This window comes from Charadrius vociferus, unplaced genomic scaffold (assembly GCF_000708025.1).
Source record: "Charadrius vociferus isolate BGI_N301 unplaced genomic scaffold, ASM70802v2 scaffold623, whole genome shotgun sequence".
Classification (NCBI taxonomy): domain Eukaryota; kingdom Metazoa; phylum Chordata; class Aves; order Charadriiformes; family Charadriidae; genus Charadrius; species Charadrius vociferus.
The window spans coordinates 412496-435693 of record NW_009647679.1 but is presented as its reverse complement, the minus strand read 5'-3'; the positions used below and the strand labels follow the sequence as shown (position 1 = coordinate 435693).

Sequence of the window (23198 nt, the reverse complement as noted above, 5' to 3'; positions counted from 1 at the left end):
AGGTTCCAGATAGGAATTACTGTTTCAGATGTTACCTTTAGTTTGAACCAGTATTGTCAGATTTTTATATTCCAGTACTTTACAGTTGGTTGTGTGTTTAGCACAGATGAGTGCATGTGGACTTCCAAATACTTTGTTGTCATGTAAAACATTTTAACTGTGTTGTGACTCTTAGTAGTAGAGGTATTAATACTCATAAAATATGTTCATTAAAACTTGATGTAAATATAATAAATACTCAATTCTGGAGTTAGTTTCAATATACTTTTTTTTTTTTTAATTGATGGGGGCATTTTCTGTGAGGAAAATAACATTTTTCTACTAAAAATGCTCAGCTTCATGGCCATCGTCAGCTAATGCAGCTGTGATCATTCAGCTTGGCTGCAAACAGTGTTTAAATAGAAATGAACAGGACATGTTAAGGTTAAAATGCAAGGTGCTGGATGGAATCTATAAGCTTAAAATGCATATTATTTGGCTGAGGAAACTTTAAAAATTGATTCAACTGCATTGTTCTTGGCTTAATACCTAGTATTATAGGTAGCTTCATTCTTCACCCCAGGTCCTGGAAGGCACACTTGTCCTCGCTCTGTGATACAGTAAGAAGACGACGAGGTTCTCCAGATTTGGAGACTGACTTGAATTTGCCTTGGTATCAGTTTTTTACCCACCTGGAAGATCATGATCCTGAAATCTATGAAAATTCTGAGAAGATGGTGGCTTTTGTTCCACGGGCTGTTACGTGGGCCCCTCCCAAACCGGTACAAAGCGATGGTACAAACCGCAGTGATACAAGACAGCAATGGAAACAAATCCCCATAGAAGCACCACAAGAAGTGGTGAAACTGGAGTGTAAATTGGTAACTGGAGTTAAAGCCCTGTTTGTGGTGCTAACAAATGACAAAGGATTGACTCTTGCTCTCTGGGACTTTGAGTCGCAAGATGTGACATATTACCACTTCGGCAAAAATAGTGTGTATGTGGATTGCAGTGAAGAGGTGCCGTTATGTCTACTTCTGACAGGTGAGGGGGGATTTATGATTGTTCTGATGTAGACTTCTGATACAAGCTGCTTTCTTGTCTGCCTGGCTGCTGTTGGCTAATTTCCACTGCGTTCTTGCGGAGGTGAAATCCAAATGGAGCCACTGCAGCTTTGTGTCATTATTTTGGAAGAGAGGCAGTAGGTAGAAATGTTGCTGTGTCACAACTTGCTTCTATGTTTTTAATTATGGTTTGATTCTTTTATTTAGAGCATGGTCTCTCCTTAGTTCTATTTGGTTTAACTCAAGAGGAGTTTTTGAATAGATTGATGATCTATGGCAGCGCTGGAGTTGTAGATTCTGTTTGTCATCTCAATGGATGGGAACGATGTTCAATTCCGATACATGCGCTTGAGGTAAATAAATGTTTCATGTCTTATGGGTAACAAAAATACTTCTTTACAGTAATGAATGCAGTTTAGCAATGTTAATGGTGTTTTTAGACACAATTAAGAGCATGCCTTAGTAACCTAGGGGCAAAAAATAGTGGTTTAATTATTAAACAATAAGAAACCCGAGTAACCAAAAAGAAGAAATACAGCAGCTAAGTTCATGCACATTAAAAAAAAATATTTTTTTTTAAAACTAAGCAGTGCTGCAAACTTGCTCTTAATTGGACCCAAAAGCATTTTTGGCAATTTCTGCCGCAGTTTTTCTCCTCTTGTGAAATGTCAAATATTAAAATAACTCCTTGGAACTCGATTTTTGTTTTTATCATACCACTCTTGTAAGGCCAAGAGGAGAACTTAAACCTACCAAAAGTTGCCTGGTGTCCCTTAGCAATACGTGATAAAATATTTTTAAGGTACCAGACTACAAAACAAATCTCCTTGTGTCTCTGCCGTTTTTCAGTGCTCTAGAGGAGAGAGAGATGACTTTTAGATGACAGAGATCCTTCTTTAAAAAAAACTATTGTTGCAGAATTCTGGGACTGTGCAACAGCCTGTCCGCAGTGTCACTCCGTACGCTGTCAGCCTGTGTTGTCAGTTGTGTTTGGAGGGAGGGAGCTTAGGTGAAGGCATTTGTAGGGTTCTTTTGGTTTTATTTGAAGGGTGTGATGGAAGGTGAACGGATGGGTGGGAGAGTCACAGCAGTTTTATTCTCACTGGGCTTATTTTATATTCCAAATCAAACTCTTGACAAATTGTTGAATTAGCATTTTGTCTGTGAAGATACAGGGCAGGGTTTCTGCAGAGCCTATTAAAGGAGCATGGCAGGAACTGAACAGGTCACCTCGTTATTTCAGGCTACAGGTGTTGCACACATAGTTTAATTTCTTTTGTTTTCCGGCATGTGTATTTTGTCACTCAGTATGAACTAAAAATACTAGCAGCAAAAGTGCAGTATATATATTTAGAATACATGCATAATTGTTCTACTGCATGTTTGTCCAGGCAGGTTTGGAAAATCGTCAACTAGACACAGTAGACTTATTTTTAAAAAGCAAAGAAAGGCTTTTCAGTCTGTCTGCACCCTGCTCTGGACCTGAACAGTCTACTGAGAGTGCATCCCAGTCTTACCTGAAAAGTAAGTAAAATACTCTGAGCTACATGGAGTTTTAAATTTAATTGCCTTTCTGTTTATGGCTGTGTGTTTGTACAAGCAAACTGAATTGCCTGTGCTCTTGTATGTTTGGATGATGCTATATTACAGCTTCCCTACTTCTGGAAAATAAGAGAGAAATGGTGCATAATGGGGGGGAGTTGTCGTGTTCTGATATTGGCATATGTATTATAAGCGTTTTGATGTGAAGGCAAAGTATGTGATCTATATTGTTTGACACATTTTAGAAAATTTTTGTAGCATGCCTCTGTGACTTTTAACTCTAAATTTTAAATTTATGTGATCGGTCATATGGCAGAATGCAGATGTGTTAACTTTTTATGCAAATATTGCAGATTTGGAAGAGCTGAGGCCAGCTCTAGACTTGCTTTGCTCAGCAATCAGAGAAAATGATATGGAGCCTCAGAGTAAACACTTTTCTGAGCAGCTGCTAAACCTCACGTTGACTTTCCTTAGTGGGCAACTTGAAGAAATTTTTGTGCACACAGAGGGTAAGATTGCTCGTTTTGAATCATATGTAGTAATGTAATGTGTCATTGTTTAAGTAAGTAAGAAAAAGTAATTTTTTTAATTAAAAGCCTAAATTTGCCTCGAATGAACAAAAAAAATGTGCTCGAGTTAACTGAAAGAAAGATATTATTTAAGGGGAAACACGAGAAGTTAATCTGAGTACAGTATCTGTGTTAGCCCAAACATCTATGATCAGGCTCTCGGATCAGACAGGATTCTGTCAACAGGATCGTTGTGGGGTCCGTAAGAATGGCAGAATGGGACTTTCCAGCTGTGGCTGGATGCTTGATGGTAGTGCAGTGAAATGGCTTGAGTTTAGCCCTCAGCTCCTCGTTCTTTTCTCAGTGCCACCGCTTGAAATATTCTGGCACAAATATTTACGTGGCTGTGGAACGGGATAGACCAGTTAAGAAACTGATACAGCTGGAAAAATAGCCCACCAGGTTATTTTTTGTCTGGAGCACTTCCCAGTCTGATTTACTGTGTGGCAACACAGTCACACATCCCAGTATAACCTGTGGGGTGGCACAGGAGCGAGAAGCAGTGTCCAATTGGGGTTGCAGACTGGCTGTGGCAGTGCATGACTCGTTACGCTGGCACTGTTGCTGAAACTACAGCCTAAAAGGTACAAGACTAGAGTAACAGCTGGTAGACTAGTAAAGTGTTAAAATGGCACAATCCCAGGGGACACTTTTGTCAGGAGAACGCATTCACCGTTGCTAAGAATTAAAAATGCTGTATTGTTCGTTTCTGTTTAACTGATATCTTGGATGCTCTTGACAGAACCCGATAAATTCCTGCGGAAGGGTGCAGATATTTTAACTGATTACATTATTAAACTTAGAAAATTTCTAAGAAAATACCCTCGACCACAAATAAGTACAGTACACACAGGAAGTGATCTTGATGAAGACCTGCCTGCGTTAGAAGAAAGCCACATGTGGGAAAAACTGACACCAGAGGTAAAAATGAGTAATCCATTTTTTACTGTTCTTACTAAGTATATTTAAGGAAATTATTAATATGGAAATGTCTTTAAACTATTGGGGAAAAAAATCAATACAGGGATTATAAAGATAGTAACACTGAAGATTAATGAGATCGGTTTGTTCCATTTTTTCCCCCTTTTAGGAAGTCATCGCTGAGGCCATCTTAAGCAACAAAATGCCAGAGGCCCAGACCTTCTTCCGAATGCATCAGCATCCTGCTCAAAGTTTTCAAGAATTTATTCAGACAGGTTTGAATCTGGTCTATGACCGTCTTCTGAAGGATAATACCAGAGAGGCCTCAGAACTTTTACGAAATATGGTGAGAGGTGTTCAGTAAGCGTGCTGATAGTTCTTAACACTTCTTTATGACTAACGAAGTAATGAATGCTGAGAGTGTTGGGAGCATTTACGTGTCTTATGGATGTATTGATTCTACCACATGCTTGTATTACACTGAAAGTTAACTTCTTGTAAAGAACTGCTTTGATCACTACTGCCGTCAGAATGCTGAGGGAGCCTATTTATGAATGTGTGCGTCAACTGATGTCGCCATCAGGGAAGTGCAAAGGTGATTCTGGCAAGTCAGGTATTAAAGGGTACACATTTTATATCCAGACCTGCTGGAGACATCATGCGGATCACTGGGTCACGATGACATCTTTAGTAACTGGTGAAGCGAATATCGCAAGCGTGCTTGTAAAAGGTTGTGTGCTTCGGAAAGAAAGCAGATGCATTTATTCTACCAATGTACAGCTGCATTTGTACAGTTTGCATACAATGAGTATCTTCTTTTTTGTTAGGGCTTTGATGTGAAGGAGGAATTGCATAAGATATGTTTCTACACAGTTGATAAACATGTACGAGATTTGTTGGTAAGTGTAGAAAAGGCTTTTTTTGCCTAGCGGATGTTCTCTGGTCTGAAGTCTGGTGTGTGTTTGTGCTGAGAGGAAGCATTGTATTGAACACGCTTTCAGAATGGGAACAAACAGGTTTTGTCCCTGCATCCTTGCAGTGTAGCTGCTGAGACGTGTCATTGACATGTCTGTGTTCTTTTGTATTTGCAGTTAAAGTAAAAATGGGTTAAAATGTCATTTCTTTGTTCTGGCTCTAGTCTAGTTCTCATCTGCTTGCACACAGGACGAAGTCCTGGCCCTCTTGTAATTTAAGTGTATTGACCTCGATGCTTCCAGCTTTTTACCTACAGTTAGTTAACTCTTTACACTTGCAGGATCATTTACAATTTTAATATATTATAAGTAGATAAAAATTGTAATTGGAGGTAATACTTTAATTTGAATTAAAGGTGAAAGTTTTACGAGAAGAAAATTATTTTTCTGAAAAAGAGAAGAAAATGATAGACTTTGTGCATCAGGTTGAAAGCTATTACTCGGAACCCTTCCAAGAAAATAAAGAGATTCAATCTCTTTCCAGGTAATGTGGGTTATCAGTTTAAATTATTAATTAATAACATTAATAGGATTTCAAATATGCTGGCTTCTACATTCCGTATGATTTACTATGCTAACAAATACAGTATTCTGTAATTTCATTAATTTCACACTGGTCTTCGTTTGCAGAAGTAAGGGTCAGTGTGGGAACTGATTGCTTTTCTCATTAATGTAACAATTGCTGTCATGTTCTTTACAGACTAAGTCATGATGTACTGTCATCAGTGTAACAGAGATCTTCTGTTCATGTCATCACCACCATAAATGAAGCATCTTTAATAACAAATGATATTATTAGGATTACTAATCAAATGAAACATCTTCAGATGGAATGTTTGCTCTGGTTTTGATATCCATAATACAGCAAACTAAAGTAACCTAGAAAAATCATTTACAGTTAAATAATTGTAAAAATGTTATGATACTTATCATTTGCTATGTCAGGTTTGGAAAAATGAGGTAATTCTTTGCTCATTGCTCTCATATGCACTCAGACTTCTAGCTTAAGTCCCTCTACCACTTCCAGAACTCTCTTCAAAATGGAATAAGAAAATTTGTTGACCCTTTCATCATCTTCTATTTGTTAGATTGTTGACTGTTTTTAAATGAGTACTAGAAAACGTGCTAATGCAATATTTCATTGCAGTTTCAAGAACTGGAGAAAGGAGCAAGACTCTTCCAGACATACAGCTGTCCTAGACTCCTTACTGAATTGTGAGAGACGTCGGGTTCACAATAGGAGAGTCAGAGTGATGTTTAACTGGGCTCAGTGGTGGGATGAGCTTATTCAGGAAATGATTCTTCTCCCCAGAAAACCACTCCAAGGCAAGTATTCTGCTACTAAGGATTTAAAAGAAATTGTGGATTAAAAATCTGGTTTTGGCATAGTATATTGCAGTTGTGTAGGAGTGGCATTGATACAACTAAAGTTGTGTTCTACTACAGTAGGTCACTTATTTTTTTGTCAGTGAAAATGGGTAAAACGTGTTTTCGTCCTGTTGCATTCTGGCAGGGATCTGTGTTTTTGCTGTAGAGAAGAATTGGAAACTAGCTGTAAGGGACTTGTCTAATGCGTGGCCACTTGTTGTAGATGTCATACTCTGCTGTTTTCCGTAACGCTTATTACGCTGTAGTATCACATTTAGCTTTTCCAACATAAAGCTCTAACAAACTGTAACAGTATACTTAATCTCAGCATCATATTTACAATTGTTCATTAAAAATATGTACATGTATAAAGAAATGTCAGTATTTCCCGAAGTAGTGTGTGTTTGTGCTGGTTTCATCAGTCTGCCTTTCTGAAACACAGAGCTCAAGACATGTAATCCTGCGGTTCTTTGGATGCACTTGACAGCCCAGCATGATTGGCTTAATATTTGTTCCTGGATTGAAGAATCTGAGCCCAGCCGGCCTTTGTGTGAACAAGCTAACTGGCCCCCACTTACTCCAGACATTATTGACCGGAACATGTTGTGTAGTAGCTATATGAGAAATGATATATTAAACAAGCTGGCTAGGTACGTGCCCTTAATGCTTTATACTGCCTTTCTACCTTCTGTGAAGCCGAAATCAGATAGTTGTAGAAGTATATGTTAAGGAAATCTTTGATACATATTAATTTTTATATTGTATTTAGTACCCTTTTTTGAAACAGCACAAATCCATTAATAAATGTAATTTTAGTCCTGTACTTGCACTTTTTGTTATCTGAAAGCAGCAAGAAACATGAGAGCAATAGAAATCCTCTATCAGCCCTTTGATCTTTCATAGTCATTATATTCCTGATGCCCATTTTAATACATGGGGGAAAATTCTAATCACATAGCATTTCACTCCTCACGCCTCGTTCTCTGCAGTGAACTCCAGTAACTACAATACTGTTTGAGCACTATTAAACATATTTTGGAACATTGTGTTTGCCTCGGTGGTGAAGTAATGCCCTAGAAGGAAAGGTCTGCTTTTTAATTTTGAACTGAAAACACCCTTCAGAACTTGTTAAAGAGAGAGCTCACTAATCCGTGCATGTGCTTTTTCTCTTTTCTGATAGAAATGGAATTTTTGTTCGTTCTGAGTTGGAAGATTTTGAACTTCTGCTCCAAAGACTGTCTTACCTTGGGGGAGTATTGCAAAATCCTCACCCTGTTCCAAAATACAGTGCTGCAAATGGTTTGGACTTCCATGCTCGTTTTGTCCTTCACTGTTTAGAACATAATTTGCAGTATCTGCTATACACTTATTTAGACTATTACAGGTAGGAACACTTTTCATCCCGCAAATCTCGTGCAGATTTAAATAATGAAACACTGGTTTAAGAGTGGGTAGTAAGAGTTTTCCTTGGCCCTTGCTGTTTGGTGAGAAAGACTGCTTGGGTCACAACAGTGTCATTTAATGAAAAACTGTGGGTCGGTGTGTTAGGTTTCATGCTGTATTTTGAAGCTTTCTTCAGGTTGTCTTGTCAGGATTAATTTGTGTGTCAGTCATCAAAGGAAATTATTATAGTTGTAATAGTATAATGTTATAAGCAGTACAGTCTTCATGAGCCAAACCAGCTTGATCTTCAGAAACCCTCTCACTTGAGCGCAAGTACGAGTTCATTCTTGATACATTCACAAATAAAAGAATTGCTGGTTTCTGTCTAAATTAGGATTAGTTGGGATTTGAAGGAGAAAGAGAAGGAGAAAGAAGGAGAAAGAGAAGGAGAAAGAAGGAGAAAGAGAAGGAGAAAGAAGGAGAAGCAGACCAGAGAAAAGCCAACAAATCTTTTTTGGTTTGTTTGTATAATCAATTTTAGTTTGCATAAAATATTTAGACTATGCAAAGTGGTATTTGTGAATCGAGTCCCTTGTTTGGAAAGCATTTGGGGTTGTCAGGTCTGGAAACAATTACTTTAGTTACGGAAGCAAGCAAGTGCAGAAATGGAACCTTAAAGAAGGGAAGTGTCAGAGATGCCATATCAGCTAAAGCTGTACATCTTGTAGAGAGTGTGATGTGATTTGACTCTTTCCTAAGAACGGTGAAATAGGTCGCTGTAACACCAAGTCGGATGCTGTTAATTTTTAGTGCAGCGTTACGTTGGGGCTGAGGATGGTTACAAATGCTGTCTTTTCACTGTGCTGCTGCTTATCTCATTTCCAGTTTAACTCCTTCAAATTGCCCTATTTTGGATAACAAGGAATTGCATGAAGCGCATCCCTGGTTTGAATTCCTTGTGCAGTGTCGAGGGGTTGCCAGTAACCCACGAGGTAGGAGGCTGGCCTTGCTCCAGGGGTGCTCCCGTGTTTCTGCTGCTAGCTGAGTGTTTGGCACAGCCGGGTTTAGTTCTCTGCTCTGCTGCAAACTCGTTTTTGACCATGGCGCATAATTTACATGTGCATCAGTTCCTCATCTCTAAAATGTGAATTTTAATTTCTACTTAAACTGTACATAAAGATTTGGAGGCTGTAGATATGTGAGAATTATTTTGTGTATGTTCATCGTTACCTCCAATTTGATTATGTTCCCAACGGGTTGAACAGAAGGAGAATTAATAAGAAAATGCATTTACTATTAAAATTAAAGCTTCCTCTAGTTCTTGTGGTGCATTTTGACTTCTCTCCTCCTTAGATTGTGTATTTGCTTTTTTTTTGTTATTGTCATTGAAAATGAGTAGAATTTGTGCCCCTAACCCATTTCATTTTTTTTAAAAAAACTTTTCATCTTTTGTAGAATCACACATTAACAAATGATAAAAATAAGCCCAAGAGAAGCTTTTTCAGAAAGTGTGATTGATCAGTATAGGATAAAGAATAGGACCGATACAATTCTAAACTGTGGGACTGAATCCAAATCAATCTGTGTAGGTGAAACCGTGGTTTGAAACTGGGGAAAGCTGGTAAAATTTAGAACAACTTATCCATATTTATAAGTAAATTGAGAAAAATCATTATTAGCAACAAAACATAGAAATTTCAGCTTTTTTCATAGTCATAGAACAGTTTTAATGCATGATTTAACAATTTAATACTGGTTTTGCATGAAATTAAATCCTACTTTTTTTCTTTTAAGATCCAAAGATGATTTTTCAAGCTAGTCTAGCAAATGCTCAGATCTTGATTCCTAGTAATCAAGCCAGTGTGAGCAGCATGCTGCTGGAAGGGCGTACGCTATTGGCACTTGCTACTACCATGTATGCACCTGGAGGTATTGATCAGGTACTGTGATCAAATTGATCAAATTGTTGATTAGCTTTTGGAGAAGTTCTCACACGGAGTTGAAAATTCAAAGGAATGCTTTAACAAAAATAAATATATTAATGCCACCATATAATTTCTTCTCATATAAAAATCGGGTTTTGGTGTTCTGTGTTTCAGTGTTAGTTGACTGAATGAAGCGAGTAGAGCGGTTTTTGTTACATGGTTTAGAAACAGCAAGGCACAGCGGCTGTGAGTTGGAGTATTTAACTCCTTCGTAACAGTTACAGCTGACAGTGTTTGTAGGTACTTATACTCCTCAAATAGTTTTAGTTTGCAAAAATATTTTCAATAAACTTTTAAAATGGTGTTCCTGTATTTGTTAGACAACTATCCCCTTCTGTAGCCGTTTGTAGTTTTTACGTAAAGGGAGCAACGGGCAACTGAACTGCTCTTCTGCTTGGGTCTGAGTAGGTGTTAGTCAGCTTCCAGAATTTTATTTTTAAAGGCTGAAAATCTAGGCACATATCAAAAACTTCAGCTTACTGGTTATGTTGTTAACCAGTTGTGTTGTGATACAGAGATCAAAAAGCACATTATAAATTATTATACTTTTAAAAGAAAAATGCTCAGTGAACCACATGTTGGAACAGAATTTATTAATACAGGTAGCTTTTTGATACATAGCAGAGTAACCTAAAACATCAGGTACTGTTGAAGAGATATCTATAGGATACCTCTTAGGATATGCCTATTATAACTTAAAGCACTGTGTTGTCGACATATGTCAAATTCCCATGAGGTATAGTTTGTTTGATGTATTCAGAGATTATTTTGTTATTATCTTAATGCAGTTTCTTCTTCCTAATGAAATATTTTCGCTTCCTTGCAATGTAGGTTCTTCAGAATGAAGATATGGAAAAACCGCTAAAGAAGGTCGATCCACAGCTCTTAAAAATGGCATTGACTCCTTACCCCAAACTCAAAGCTGCTCTCTTTCCCCCGTGTACTTCTCATGGAGTTTTGCCCCCTGACATCTCTCTTTACCATCTTGTTCAGGTACACAAAATGCTTCTCTGGAGTGCTTTTTGGCAGAACAGAAGTAAACTAAGAGAAGCTTGTTTGCAGCTAAAGCCCAGAGGGTGGGGACCATATGCTATTTCCTTGGAATTTTGATTTGGAGCTAATGTTTATAGCTTCATTCTCAACAGTTTTAAAAAGTGGTATCTGTGAGTCTGGCTTCTCCCTACTCCCCCAAACATGTAAAGACATCTGCAGCGTTTAACTTCAACAGTCCTGGAAAGTCAGAGAAGTGATATTCTTGCAGTGTTCAGTGGGCAGGTTGTTTAATAATAATAAAAAAAAAAATTTAATTGTCTAGGGGAAATTGAAATTTAGGAGTAAAGGATAGTGTCTCATGGATTACTCAGATCTGCAGTAGGAGAGAAACGGAAAGTTGGAAGAAATGCTATGAATTAGTCATTATTAGGAAAGTGTTAACTTTGCTAAGACCACGGTTTAGCAGAATACTTAAACGTGTTCTTTCCATATTTCCTTACACCAAAGTCTAAGCCTCTCCTTGCACTTGTTTGCGTTCTGATCCTATGGAGTGGGTCAATACGTACCTTTGAGAGCGAGCTGCACGCCAGGCATCACTGCTTGATAGCAGCCCAGGCCGTTCCTGATTGTCTGCTACTGTAGCTCCCTAAAATATTCTGTAGTCTGGTCTGATGTGAAAAACTTAAGCTGTCTCAATATGTTTTGTTTCTAATCTTTCAGTCATTAGTGCCCTTTGATCCCACTAAACTATTTGGCTGGCAGTCAACAAATACTCTTGCTGTATCAGGTATGTTACTTTCTAGTTTTAATTGCTTTTTTAGCCTGAGCACTTAGGATAAAATACCTTCCAGTGGAAGGGTTTGGCCGATAGACTTATTCAAAAGGCCATTTCTTTTACAAAAAAAACCCAGTGTAATTTACTAAAAATTTGCTTGGAAATTAAAATCCTAGGTAGGTTACCTTTTTCCATTAAGCTCTTCAGAGACAGAATTTTTTCTAAATGTATTATGAGATAGAAAAGCAGTGTTTTCTTTTAAAAGCAAGTTGAGGGTGTAGGAAGTGATCTAGAGTTCTGATTTTACAGTGAGAATTAGAATTTCAGTGGGGTTTGGGTGTGTTCAGATTTGATTTAGAACAAGGGGAGAGGTATTTGATTGAAACGTTTATCAGCTCATAATAATGATGATATTCTTTCTAGATGCATCAAGTGACTTTCCTCATTTTTCATCCCCTGAACTGGTGAACAAATATGCTATAATGGAACGACTGGATTTTTTGTACTATTTGCACCATGGACGTCCATCATTTGCTTTTGGTACATTTTTGGTCCAGCAGTTAGTAAAGAGCAAATCCCCCAAACAGTTGTAAGTCTTCTCAAAAATGACAGTCGAATAGTTCTTTTGAATCACAGAATGGTTTGGGTTGGAAGGGACCTTAAAGACCACCTAGTTCCACCCCTGCCCTGGGCAGGGACACCTCCCATTGACCAGATTGCTCAAGTTATAATCTAGCACGTGGAGTAACATTAATCCTCCCCAACAGCAAACAAGTGGTGTGCATTGCATCACTTGAAATTTTAGGCGTCCTAGGAATCTATTCAGTCTAGCATCGAGTAGGATAGAAATCAAATATCACCTAAAAGAAGGTGAGCTTTATTTTGAATTACCGAAGTGAAATCTATACAATGAAAGCAGGGAATGAAAAATGTTCCAGGCATATCAAACACAGGTGGGCTTTTCTTCTAGGCACCTGAGCCTCTAGATCACTTTTTAGAAAAAAGATGCCCCTTGTCTTTGCCATTTCCTAAAAGGATGACACTTCTTCAGTTAAATTAATAAGACAAATAATGTACTGGAGATTGAAGGAATTAATTTTTCTGGCTGAAGCTTCAAAATCATGGGTTCAATAGGATACAGTCAAATTACACATCTTGCCGGAATATATTAAATTTACTATGAAGTATATTCAAAATTAGTAGGAGTTACATCAGAACAAATCACTGCTTGTTTCTAGAATGTCTTTTGTGTTAATCACTGTATGTTTCTTTTCGTCATTTCTATACACATCAGTTTCTCCTGTGTAAACAGCTAAGATTTGGGCAAAAAGGCAAACACACCTTAATGTAGACCGAAGTACTTAGTAGTTTAAAAGACAGTCATGCATGCATAATTCTTTCGGTTACTTCTCTGAACAAAGTTTCAGGTAACCCATGAACCAGCCACTGCAGAACCCTTTAGGGCACCTTTTTCGCTTAGTGCAATCCGCAGATCAGTTTGAGGTTGTTGATGCCGCCGTGCCTGGATTGTAAACTCTGCGGTGGGACTTTTTGCACTAAAACTGCTGGCAGGGGTTTTGTTATATTAATTGTAATCTCAAATGCATTGGCTTTAGTTTTTGTTAAAGTTTATTAAATTGCAAACTCTGTGCTTATCATGTGTGAGACTTTATTCTCATACCTACATTTTTTTTATAAATAGGAAGCTTTTGGTTTGTAAACATCTTCCATGCCAAGAAAGTCTGTGGGTGTAGTAAACCTAGTAGGTACTTGGTTACATAGGAAATATTTATGTTTAAAAATTGGTTAAAAATCATCTGTGTTAACTGGTGGTCTTTTTGTTTCAGGATTCAGCAAGCAGGAAAGGAAGCCTGCATTTTAGCTCTTTCTTTCTTCAGCGTACCTTCAGTAGGAGCAGCCTGTGTGTGTTTTCTAGAGTTGCTTGGTCTCGACAGCCTCAAACTCAGAGTCGATATTAAAGTTGCGAACATGATTTTCAGTTACAGAACTAGAAATGAAGAATCTCAGCACAATCAAATAAAAGAATCTTTGGGTAAGGGTGTCTTTTGTTTGCTGGGAAAAGAACCAGAGGTGGATTGAAAGATGGTGCCTAATTTCTCAGGGATGCGGTGAAAGCCTTTGAAGAGCTAAGAATTTTGCTCTTCTTTTATTCCTGCTTCTTACTAATTTGAAGGTGCATTTTGAAGCTGGCATAGCAAATAAAGCAGGAAGGCTATAATATTACATGCAGCCAGAATTGCGGGAGTGTTTAATAGACACTGTCGAACAGCTGCTTAAGGCTCAGCGTAGTATTTAGTAAGGTTCAGCCTAATATTGTAATAAGATAACTGGAGGATTAAACAAAGGGACGTTACCAAATCTCTTTTTCATACTTGAAAACCGTCTTGCAGCTTCAGTGAAATCAGATGTTCAAAGCTATAAGGAAATTAAATTTATCCTGGGAATAACTTCAGAAAGTTGAATTTCTAACTATAGGTCCACAGGTGTCTCTTTGTCCCAACTAGGAAACTGCTGGCATTTATTTATATTTTCCTGATCATTCTAAAAACATGTTATTTTAAAACATAGGTAGAGCTTATGTTAAAGAAATGTTATGTGATTTGAAAGTTTAAATTCTTTTTTCAAAAATCATGTAACCACTTTGGTGCCAAACTGCATAGTTACTGACACATTTACGTTAATAGGATTTGTTCTTCTTGTTGATTCTGGTACTTTTGAAAATATTACCCTTACTCTAATCCCAAATAGTATCTTGGCAATACTGATATGTTCTTTTAAACAGTTGAAAAGTTAACAAAATTGGCTGATGGTGAAAAAGCAGCAGCAGCAGCAGTTCTTATCTCCCTAGAAGAAGCCTTTTGGGATGCAGTTGAGCATCAAGGAATAAAGAAGTGAGTAAAACATGATTTAAAGGATTATGCTGGCAAATTGAGATCGAGCACTGAATTTTACCATTTGTGTGTTCAGATAATATTAGAGATTATCTGTATGTGTTTTATTGCAGTAAACTGAACAACAATATTTGAATTTAGAATATGGTCTTGATATTTCAACTAGTAGAGGGAACAGATGTATATTGGCAAGAATAAGGAGGTGCAGTCAGCGTTAGACTCGCTGTTCCACAGAGCTCTTGCAGCACGCTTAGGAGGGAAGATTGTTGACTTCTTTTCAAAGCCTACCTTGTCAAGATAGGACGATGTGCCTGCCTTGGCGTGTGGGAATGTCCCCAGGGTGTCGTATGGAGGCTCCCACAGTGGAATGGGACCTAATCCCTAGTGAAGTCAATGGAAGTGCGGGTGTTGCCATTTGCAGGCAGTGATCTCGGGCTACGTGATAAGTTTGTACATTGTTAACGTCTGGTATAAATACCAGTTTATTCCAGCTGAAGCTGTTGAATTCCATGCAGGACGTCTAGTGACTCTAGGAGGCAGTGGTCTTTGGTAATGCAGTTCTGTAAACTGCATAATATCGCATTGAGTACATCTTACCTAAAGGAATGTGCCAAAGCCAACGACTGGCTGCAGTTCATCATCCAGACCCAGCTGTACAGCTACCGGCCAGACGAGGTAAGCTATCTGTGTATGATTTTACATGAAGATAGAGTTTATCAAGGATGTTCTTTGTGACGTTAAAAAAAAAAAAAAAAAAAAAGAAGAAAGGGAAAAAGTAGATTCTTTTAACAAGAGAATATCACAATGTGGGGACAACATAAAATTGAAGCCTCATCAGTTTCCAAGAAGTTGGAAGTCGTCTCAGGAAGCTCGATATCCTCTGATTGTGACAGCCCTTCTCTCACAGTTGGGTTTCTCAACTTTTCTACTTTATTTTCTCTCTCGATATGTGAAAAGCTAACACGAGACAAAGGAAATGGACTCCAGAGGGAGCTGACTTTTCAGCAGATACAATACTATGCTTCTAAAAGCATGAAAGCTCGCTGTTAAAGGAGAAGATTAGGAAAAAATTCCCTGTTTGAAAAATCTTATGTGGTGTTATTAATCAGTAGTGGAGAAAACAATTTTCAGAGAGGAGTGATTTGAGCGTCTCTTTGAAGTGAACTGGACACAAAAGTATTTGCCAAGAAGGGACTTCATTTTAATTTTAAATTTAGTTAAAATGATGACATACTCTTCGTAAGTTAAATTTGTTTTTTAAAATCGTTTAATTACTGGTTTTTTATTGGAGAATTACAATACGTTCAATGTAAATTTTAATGAAGCCACTCATCTTTCCTTTCAAACCTACATTGATTTTTGTGTGAAATACTTAACCTTTTAATAATCTAAGTTTTCTAATTTTTGTTTTGAATGTAATTTAAAAATTAATAAAATATTACCAATATGTAAAAATTAAAAGCAATTTGGGAAAAGTAATGTGAGGAAGCTAACTGGAAAATTCCAGGTAAGATGATACTTAACAGGCCTAGAATTTTAACTTGGATCTCTTTGTTGTTGTCTTGAAAAGAAAAATGTGTAATTACACAGCAGCAACTAACTAGCCACTTTTCATCATACGCTGTTGGCGGTACGAGAGATATGCCAACGGTGAGTGGCTCTAAGAGGCACTTTAGCTCCTGGGAAAGGGTGAGCTGCGATATTTTCTTAGAATAATTCACACCAACAGAATGCTTTTTCCTCTCTAGGTCTCAAAAAATGTTCTAAAAAATCAAATTTGAAGTACATTTTATTTGTCTTTTCTGTGTACTTAGTGCTTCGGTCCTCCTTCCCCTCATTCTCTTTGGATCTCACTCTGTTTTGGTTCCTTTTTCCTAGGTCGTTTCTATCCTTCAAGATTTCACTCCCGTTATACAAGATCACTTGATGTTGGCGTTGGAGAAGTTACCGTTTTTGTGTGCTGATACGGGGAGTCCTGAAAACAGTGCTGCCAGCGTGTTCAAGAGCAAATGTGCAGATAGTCTCTTTCAAATCCTCTTTCAATGTCAGGGGAACTCCAACCCTTCGCGTTACCTTTTGACTGAAGGACTGAGAGAGCAGGCTCCCGTTCTGAGTGTTTTAGCAGCATGTTTCCAAGTGAGTGGTGATGAAGTTAGGTATCTTTTAGAGGAATAAGTAATAAAAAAGTGACAGTTGTGCACAGTTATGTTAAATGGTAGATGTGTAGCTTGCATTCATCAAGTCTTTTTCTCAGCTTTTGTAGTAATTGTGAATAGTATGACACATTTGGCCAAGTGATATATAGTGAGGTGATGTTTATCTCTGGTTATTATAAAACCAGCATTTTCGCCATTTGACAGGATGCAAACATTATTCACTGTCTCTGCGTTTGGATAATTACTACTGTGGATGCTGCTACCAGAGCTGAAGCAACAAACCATATTCAAAGCTCAGCAGAACATTATGAGTGGGATCTTCATGACCTATCACTTATCTGGAAAGTCTTTTTAAGAAAGCAAAAAAGTAAAACACTTCTACATGGCTTCCGGCTCTTTTTAAAGGTAAGATAATGTCTTTTTAGTGGTATACTTGAGGGTATCTCAAATCATCTTGGAGAGGAGATGGCCTATAGATTCTCCTTCTGTCTTGCTGTTTGTGGCTTAGATAACCTGGGTGTAATCCACTGAAAGTCCCAATCAGGTACGAAAATCTTTGAATGGAAGTTCTTCCAACTATTGCAAATTTCAAGATCATATATCAACCTTGCATGCAATTTTAATAAATGAGAACTTTATTGTTCTAATACCGAGGCAGACAAATTCTACATTTATTGAGGTACTTTTAGGAAAGAATTGTAACCTATTTTTGTGTCTTAAAGGATTCCCCTTTACTGTATGTACTGGAGATGTATGAACTATGTATGAACTGTAAAAAATACGATGAAGCTAAAATCAAACTGGACAAGTTTCAGGAAAGTCTCACAAAAGTAAGCAAATTAATTTTCTCAAAATGTCTTTGCCTAGGTCTTCCCTTATTAGAACGGGATAGGCATCTAATGTCATGTATGAAAATAATGAAAACTGGTATACTCAGAATGATCTAGGCGCATATTTGTGAAGCAGTGGGTTTCAGCAGATTCTTTTTAATGCTGGCAGTTGATGGGAAAATGTATTTGACAATTCAAAACTGGCAATGCATTTTTCTAAATCATTTTGGTTTAAGTCGATGCGGGCAGATTGAAATACAATGTCATCCTCCTTGTGTGAGCAGTTTACTGTTTGAAGGTTGGCACTGACTCAAGCAGGACTACTGTTGGTAAAGTGAATTATTTGTGGTGAGTAAGTGTGGGATATTCTCTATTCTATATTGACCAGGGCAAGTCAATACCGAGCTGATAAACCAATGACTTGGAGGGAATATCTGTTTAAGAAAGACAACATTTTTTTAATAGGTTTCAAAGTTTCCGAAGAAGTTCGTGATCCTGCTTTAGTTTTGGCAGTTGTCAGAAATTGCGCGGACTTTCTTTGAAAATGACCCAGTGAACCGCATTACACTCCTAGATTAAAACACTGATTTAGCAGTTGTTTTCACCAAAGTGTTTTCATGCAGTGTTCTTTCTTTGTCACGTACATATGTTTTCACAAATCATTTCAGCTCTGTCCTTTCCATCACAACTTTCTAGTTCCCTGAATATCTTGGTAACTAACATTCCATGTCATTAGTGGCTTTCCTTCCTGCAATTCAAGCTAAGGCTGGCTCAGTTTCCTTTCCTATGCACCACTCACATAGTGGGTATGCTTATAAAGCGTACAGATGTATAAAAAGAGCTATTAATCTAGCAATTTATTTTATCTATCCGTTTCTGATCCTTCTTGCATCTTTTGTCTCTTCCATGATTATCAGAAGTAAGGTCACCCTGTCATAAAATTTACTACTTTGAGATCAAATTCAAACAGACATCAGAGATGGATCAGTGCCCCCTTGGGAGTAGCAGTTGTTTCTTTATATTTGCAAAAAAAACCCAACCCAACACTTGAAAATCTGTATCTACACAGCTTAAAACTGAAGATGAACCAGCAGCTTCAGAATTACCTGTGCAATGGTTGGAATCCCAGGCATTGTTTCTTCTTGAATTGATGATGCAGCAATGTAACACGGAATATGAATTAGGAAAGCTCTTACAGCTGTTTGCTGCAGCAGATAATCTTCTACTCGATGGTAAATACAGCTTCCTCTGGTAGATGATGTTACTGCTTTAATGTAAAGACCACATACAGTGTTTTTGGAGTGACTGAAAATATTACCTTTAAGTGTATTCACACTGTTTTATTTTTGTATAAGAATTTATGTAACCAGAGTTGGTCCTTATGGTGAATTGCAGTGGTGAAAATGTAATTGTGTGTTTGGGAGAATGATTACATGCAAGTGTTGGTGAGGAGTGCACAGATTATCTATGAAGTATTTTTGTTATGGATTTAGAGCTAATTTTCAGTCCCATGAAAGTTTTAGAGCGTAAAATCTGTGTTCCTTCTCTGGCAGGGTTGCACGCTGAAAGAAGTAGCAGGATTTCCTCAGGTTTAAAAACCACCTGCCTTTAATTGTTTCTACTCTTTGAAAACAGGCCCTTACGTGAAGAAACTCTGTGCACTCAGTGAGACCCTGAAGGATTCCTCCGTATCAATTAATCGCTCCATCCTAACCAGTTACAGTATGGAGACATTTCAGAGTGAGTGCAGGTCAGTTCTGGAGGAGTTACAGGAGAAAGGAGCGTTCTCCCTGGCTCGGGAGGTAGCAGCACTAGCCGAATTGCCCGTGGACAACATAGTTACCCAAGAGGTACAGTACAGTTAAATAACGATGTTCACCTTTTAATACTCCTGTTTCTGGCACTATTGAGATTGTTACTTCTCAGTAATCCTGAAAAACATATTTTTCTTCAAGTCGCTTTTTATTTTAAATGCAAGTACACCAGACAAGTTGACTGTAAGAGCTGAGCTGAAAAGGACAGTGTAGCTTTCATTATTCTCTGGCTATTTTTACTTGTTATACAATCAGTTTTGTTTGGTGAGAAAAATAGATGGATTTGTTGCGTATTGGGGCACAATCTAAATTCAGTTTTTCAGTGTTCTGGCCATCCAGTGTGATTTTTCATTTTTGGAAAGATAGTTGTTTAAAACCTCTGAATTTTGCAGGTTCTAAGAGATCTACATCATTTAAGAGACATTGGACAGTGGCATCAAAACCAGACAAGAATTGAATTCTGGAAAAAATGTAATGACAACTTCATGAAAAATTCAATCTCCAGCAAAGCTGCATCTGAATTCTTTTTCAATCAGGCAAACGCAGTCTGTGAATCTTCAGCTCATGAGAAGATAAACAGCATTATGGAGAGACATTTGTTGCTTACCCTAGCTGGCCATTGGCTAGCCAAGAATGACTCATCGTCACTCCCCAGGTTAGAAGAAATAGAAAAGCAGATCTGGATTTGTCGCATCGCACGACAAACGTTATCCACAGATGAGGGGTCAGGCACGTTGAGATTTTCCTCCCAGGTTGTCGTGAACAGGGATCTTACCTTTGATAGCTTAGCTAAGGAGTTTGCTTTTTCAAAGCTCCCTGCTCTGAACACACCAAAGTACTTAAAACTAGAAGGTCTTGCATTCAGAGAGTCTCAACAGACCTTGACTGACGATGAGGAGGAATCACTCAAGTTTCTGATCGGATGCCTTCTGGATGAAGGAAGTGTGCACGAAGCCAGCCGTGTTTGTCAGTATTTCCATTTCTACAACAGAGACGTTTCACTGGTATTGCACTGCAGAGCTCTGGCTTCAGGGGAGGCTGATCTAGACAAATTACACCCAGATATTCAGACTCTTCTTGTAGCGAGAGAGAAGACATCTGAAAGCGGCGCATCTCAGCAAAGCAGAGTCCCAAGCAGTAAGTAACACTTACCAGTTAATACCTCTTTTGTTACTGGATTCTTCCTCTTTTCCCCCAATATTTCTGGAGGAAATAAGGGCTTCGTGACAGTGGCTGATCTCCTCGGTTCATAAATCCTCTAGTGATAGGAATTTGAAGCCTTGTAATATGCATTGCTTGTATGTGCTTCAGGCAGGGTGTTTCTGTATACAGTTTCTATAGTCTCTTAACTGTTTATTTTTTATAGTGCACATTTCTGTTCCGCTAAAGTAGCACTGAACTTCATCTATGTTCCTGCTTTTGAAGTACATGCTCTAGTAAATCTCGAGTCTGTTTATAGAGCTGAAACATGGAAATGCTTTAATTAACATATTTCTCTGAATTCTTTGTACATTATAAAGGGTTTAGTGCTTCTTATTAATGGCAAGGCTAGGGCTGATAATGTTTATATATAAAGTACTCTGTATATTTATGAATGAGAAAGCTGTCAGTTGGAACATTACTTTCTAATACAAATATTTATAAAGCTTAATAGGAATAGAAAAGAATAAACAAGCCTAAGCCACCAGAAAGACTGCTGAGCCCTTATGCTCTCTTACGCTTAGGAATTTTACATCTGAGATGTTGTTGTGGATATTTTGGCTCATTTGTGTTCTGTCATATTTTTTGTATCTTAAAACTTTAAAAAACAACAACAAAAAAAACCAAACCCCAAACAAACAAATGAAAAAACTCACAGGTATCAGGAGTTCCGTTTTCAAAGGCTGAGAAAGTATTATGTGTTTGCTACAGATTTCTGGACTCTCGCTCCAAGTATGAGGCTTGTTGGTGTTATCTGTGTTTATGAGAAAGGAATTTATAGTATTTTGTTTCCAGCGTCAAGCTTAGAAGACTGGACACACATTGTGGCTCCACCTCCAGGTGATGAGGTCGTTATCAGTCTGAAGGCTCTCATAGATGAATGTGTCCATGGGAGGAACTACTGCAGACAGATTCTCTGTTTATATGAACTTTCTAAGGTACGTGTCCGGTAACGTTAGTGAAGAAACAGGTGGTTTGCATCAAGCTGTGCTGGAGAAGTTTATGGCGAAAAGGATAAAGGGTGGTGAAGGTACGCATAGGTGCCCGAAACAAGCGTCAGAGGGTGAAATTACCAAGCCTTTGTGTGGGGAAATAGCCGGGTGCTTCCTAGGCGTGAAGTGGTGAGATGAACTCAACTCCAGCCTCCCCGGGCCCCCACCTCTGACTCCACTAAGAGAGATTTCAGCCTCTGTCTCTTTGATGTGTCTTTTTTATAATCTTTCAAGCATGTGCTGTTCATCTAGCACTTTGCTTTAAGCTTTTGTTGTGGGATGCCTTCATAATCAACACCGACCCAGAAGCAGACAAAGAGATAGCAGCTGCCTCAGAAGTTTTAGCACAGAAGTGCTCCGCAGGCTCCACACAGAGGCAGCTCTTCACCCAGACGCTGCTCAGAGGAGTGGCTACGAAGTTCCAAGTGGTTTGACCCAGACAGTGATAGGAGACGTAGGCGATTGTTGTTTGCTGCCCCTCTGCTCCTCGACCTTCCTGACAGCCCACCTCTGCTGCTTCTCCGCAGGGTGCTGCTGAACGCTGCTGTCAGGGCACAGAACCCCCTTCTCTGGTATTTCGTCCCTCTTTTTGGAGTCTAGAATTAGTTTTCTTCTGAGTACAAACAGCAGCATGTGTGATGAAAATATTAGTGTCGTCTTTATCACGGAGGTTCTTAGATTTTCCTGCAGAATTTTTCATGCTTTGAATATCTGGAGTGAGTGCTTTAGGTTGGAGCTACTGAGAAGTAGTCATGTGAGTGGCTTGTTCCCTTTTATCTCATCCATGTACTTCTTGCCTGAAGCTGGATGTCCGTACTTCTGAATTGAGTTGGTCATTGTGTTTGAGTTACATTTTTCAATTAATTTGTAAATTTGTAAATTTGAAATATGTTACAGCAGAGTATTTATAGAGCCTCACCACCCCTCTTCCAAATGTGGCACATGGAAAAACTAGTATGTCTTTTTCACTGAGAGTTTGTGGTATGTAAAGAAGAGGAAAAGGAACCTCATAAGTAAAACTTAGGCAGTAAAACACAGTTCTTCATGTGGGAGGCGATACTCCTGTCTTTCTTCTAGGTATTTTAAGTGTTAAGGTTTATATTTGGTTCAGGAAAACCTTTGTCCGTAGCGACAGCTGCATAGAATCCTCTAAGTGTATGTGTCTGTCTTAGGAATTGAACTGCTCCTACAGTGAAATGTCAGCCCACGACCCTGAGAAAGTGCTTCGAGCAATTCTGTCGTCCCGTCAGCCGGACAGATGCAGGAAAGCTCAGGCTTTCATCACCACGCAGGGGCTCCAGCCTGAAACTGTGGCAGAGCTGGTGGCTGAAGAAATCAAGCAGGAATTATTGGCATCTTCAGAAGGGAAAGGTAGTAAGGAGGCTGGGTCTTGTATCTTAGCATTTTTGGTTTGTAAGTGTGATATTGGTGTATCTGAAAAACAGTCCTTGCTCTCGAGATGCTTTAATTATAGTCAGTAATGTTTGGGCAGCTCTTGTATAAGGTTTGTAAACCTTCTACACCTTGTGTAAGCTTTTATACATATGTTTATTTTCAGTTATTTTTGTGTCCAGTGTGATGTTGCAGTGTTCAAGGTTTTATTTTTTATGGATGTAAATTTAATGGTTTTTAAAAAAGGGGGTTGCATTTTTTAATCATAATCTTCGCGGCCCCACATCGTCTGACTTGGAAAGACTCACGTTCATTTCTTTGTGAAAAGTGTGGGCAACAGATTTTCCCT

The 23198-nt window shown here is 38.4% G+C and overlaps 1 protein-coding gene across 1 annotated transcript in view; it reads left to right on the top strand.

The window, feature by feature from the left end:
* Nucleotides 1-713: 713 nt before the first annotated feature.
* SPG11 (spastic paraplegia 11 (autosomal recessive)) overlaps nucleotides 714-23198 on the top strand; it is a 29493-nt gene continuing 7008 nt past the window's right edge. The window contains exons 1-27 of the mRNA XM_009881151.1: nucleotides 714-1023; nucleotides 1251-1396; nucleotides 2435-2567; nucleotides 2939-3094; nucleotides 3897-4075; nucleotides 4245-4421; nucleotides 4903-4974; nucleotides 5406-5533; nucleotides 6197-6375; nucleotides 6860-7067; nucleotides 7598-7801; nucleotides 8686-8792; nucleotides 9595-9740; nucleotides 10617-10778; nucleotides 11499-11565; nucleotides 11977-12142; nucleotides 13401-13606; nucleotides 14357-14465; nucleotides 14981-15140; nucleotides 16344-16601; nucleotides 16826-17026; nucleotides 17344-17451; nucleotides 18521-18683; nucleotides 19087-19301; nucleotides 19658-20402; nucleotides 21261-21403; nucleotides 22630-22828. Of these exons, the coding sequence (XP_009879453.1) occupies nucleotides 714-1023; nucleotides 1251-1396; nucleotides 2435-2567; nucleotides 2939-3094; nucleotides 3897-4075; nucleotides 4245-4421; nucleotides 4903-4974; nucleotides 5406-5533; nucleotides 6197-6375; nucleotides 6860-7067; nucleotides 7598-7801; nucleotides 8686-8792; nucleotides 9595-9740; nucleotides 10617-10778; nucleotides 11499-11565; nucleotides 11977-12142; nucleotides 13401-13606; nucleotides 14357-14465; nucleotides 14981-15140; nucleotides 16344-16601; nucleotides 16826-17026; nucleotides 17344-17451; nucleotides 18521-18683; nucleotides 19087-19301; nucleotides 19658-20402; nucleotides 21261-21403; nucleotides 22630-22828 (5047 nt within the window). The remainder of the gene's footprint in view (nucleotides 1024-1250; nucleotides 1397-2434; nucleotides 2568-2938; nucleotides 3095-3896; nucleotides 4076-4244; nucleotides 4422-4902; nucleotides 4975-5405; nucleotides 5534-6196; nucleotides 6376-6859; nucleotides 7068-7597; nucleotides 7802-8685; nucleotides 8793-9594; nucleotides 9741-10616; nucleotides 10779-11498; nucleotides 11566-11976; nucleotides 12143-13400; nucleotides 13607-14356; nucleotides 14466-14980; nucleotides 15141-16343; nucleotides 16602-16825; nucleotides 17027-17343; nucleotides 17452-18520; nucleotides 18684-19086; nucleotides 19302-19657; nucleotides 20403-21260; nucleotides 21404-22629; nucleotides 22829-23198) is intronic.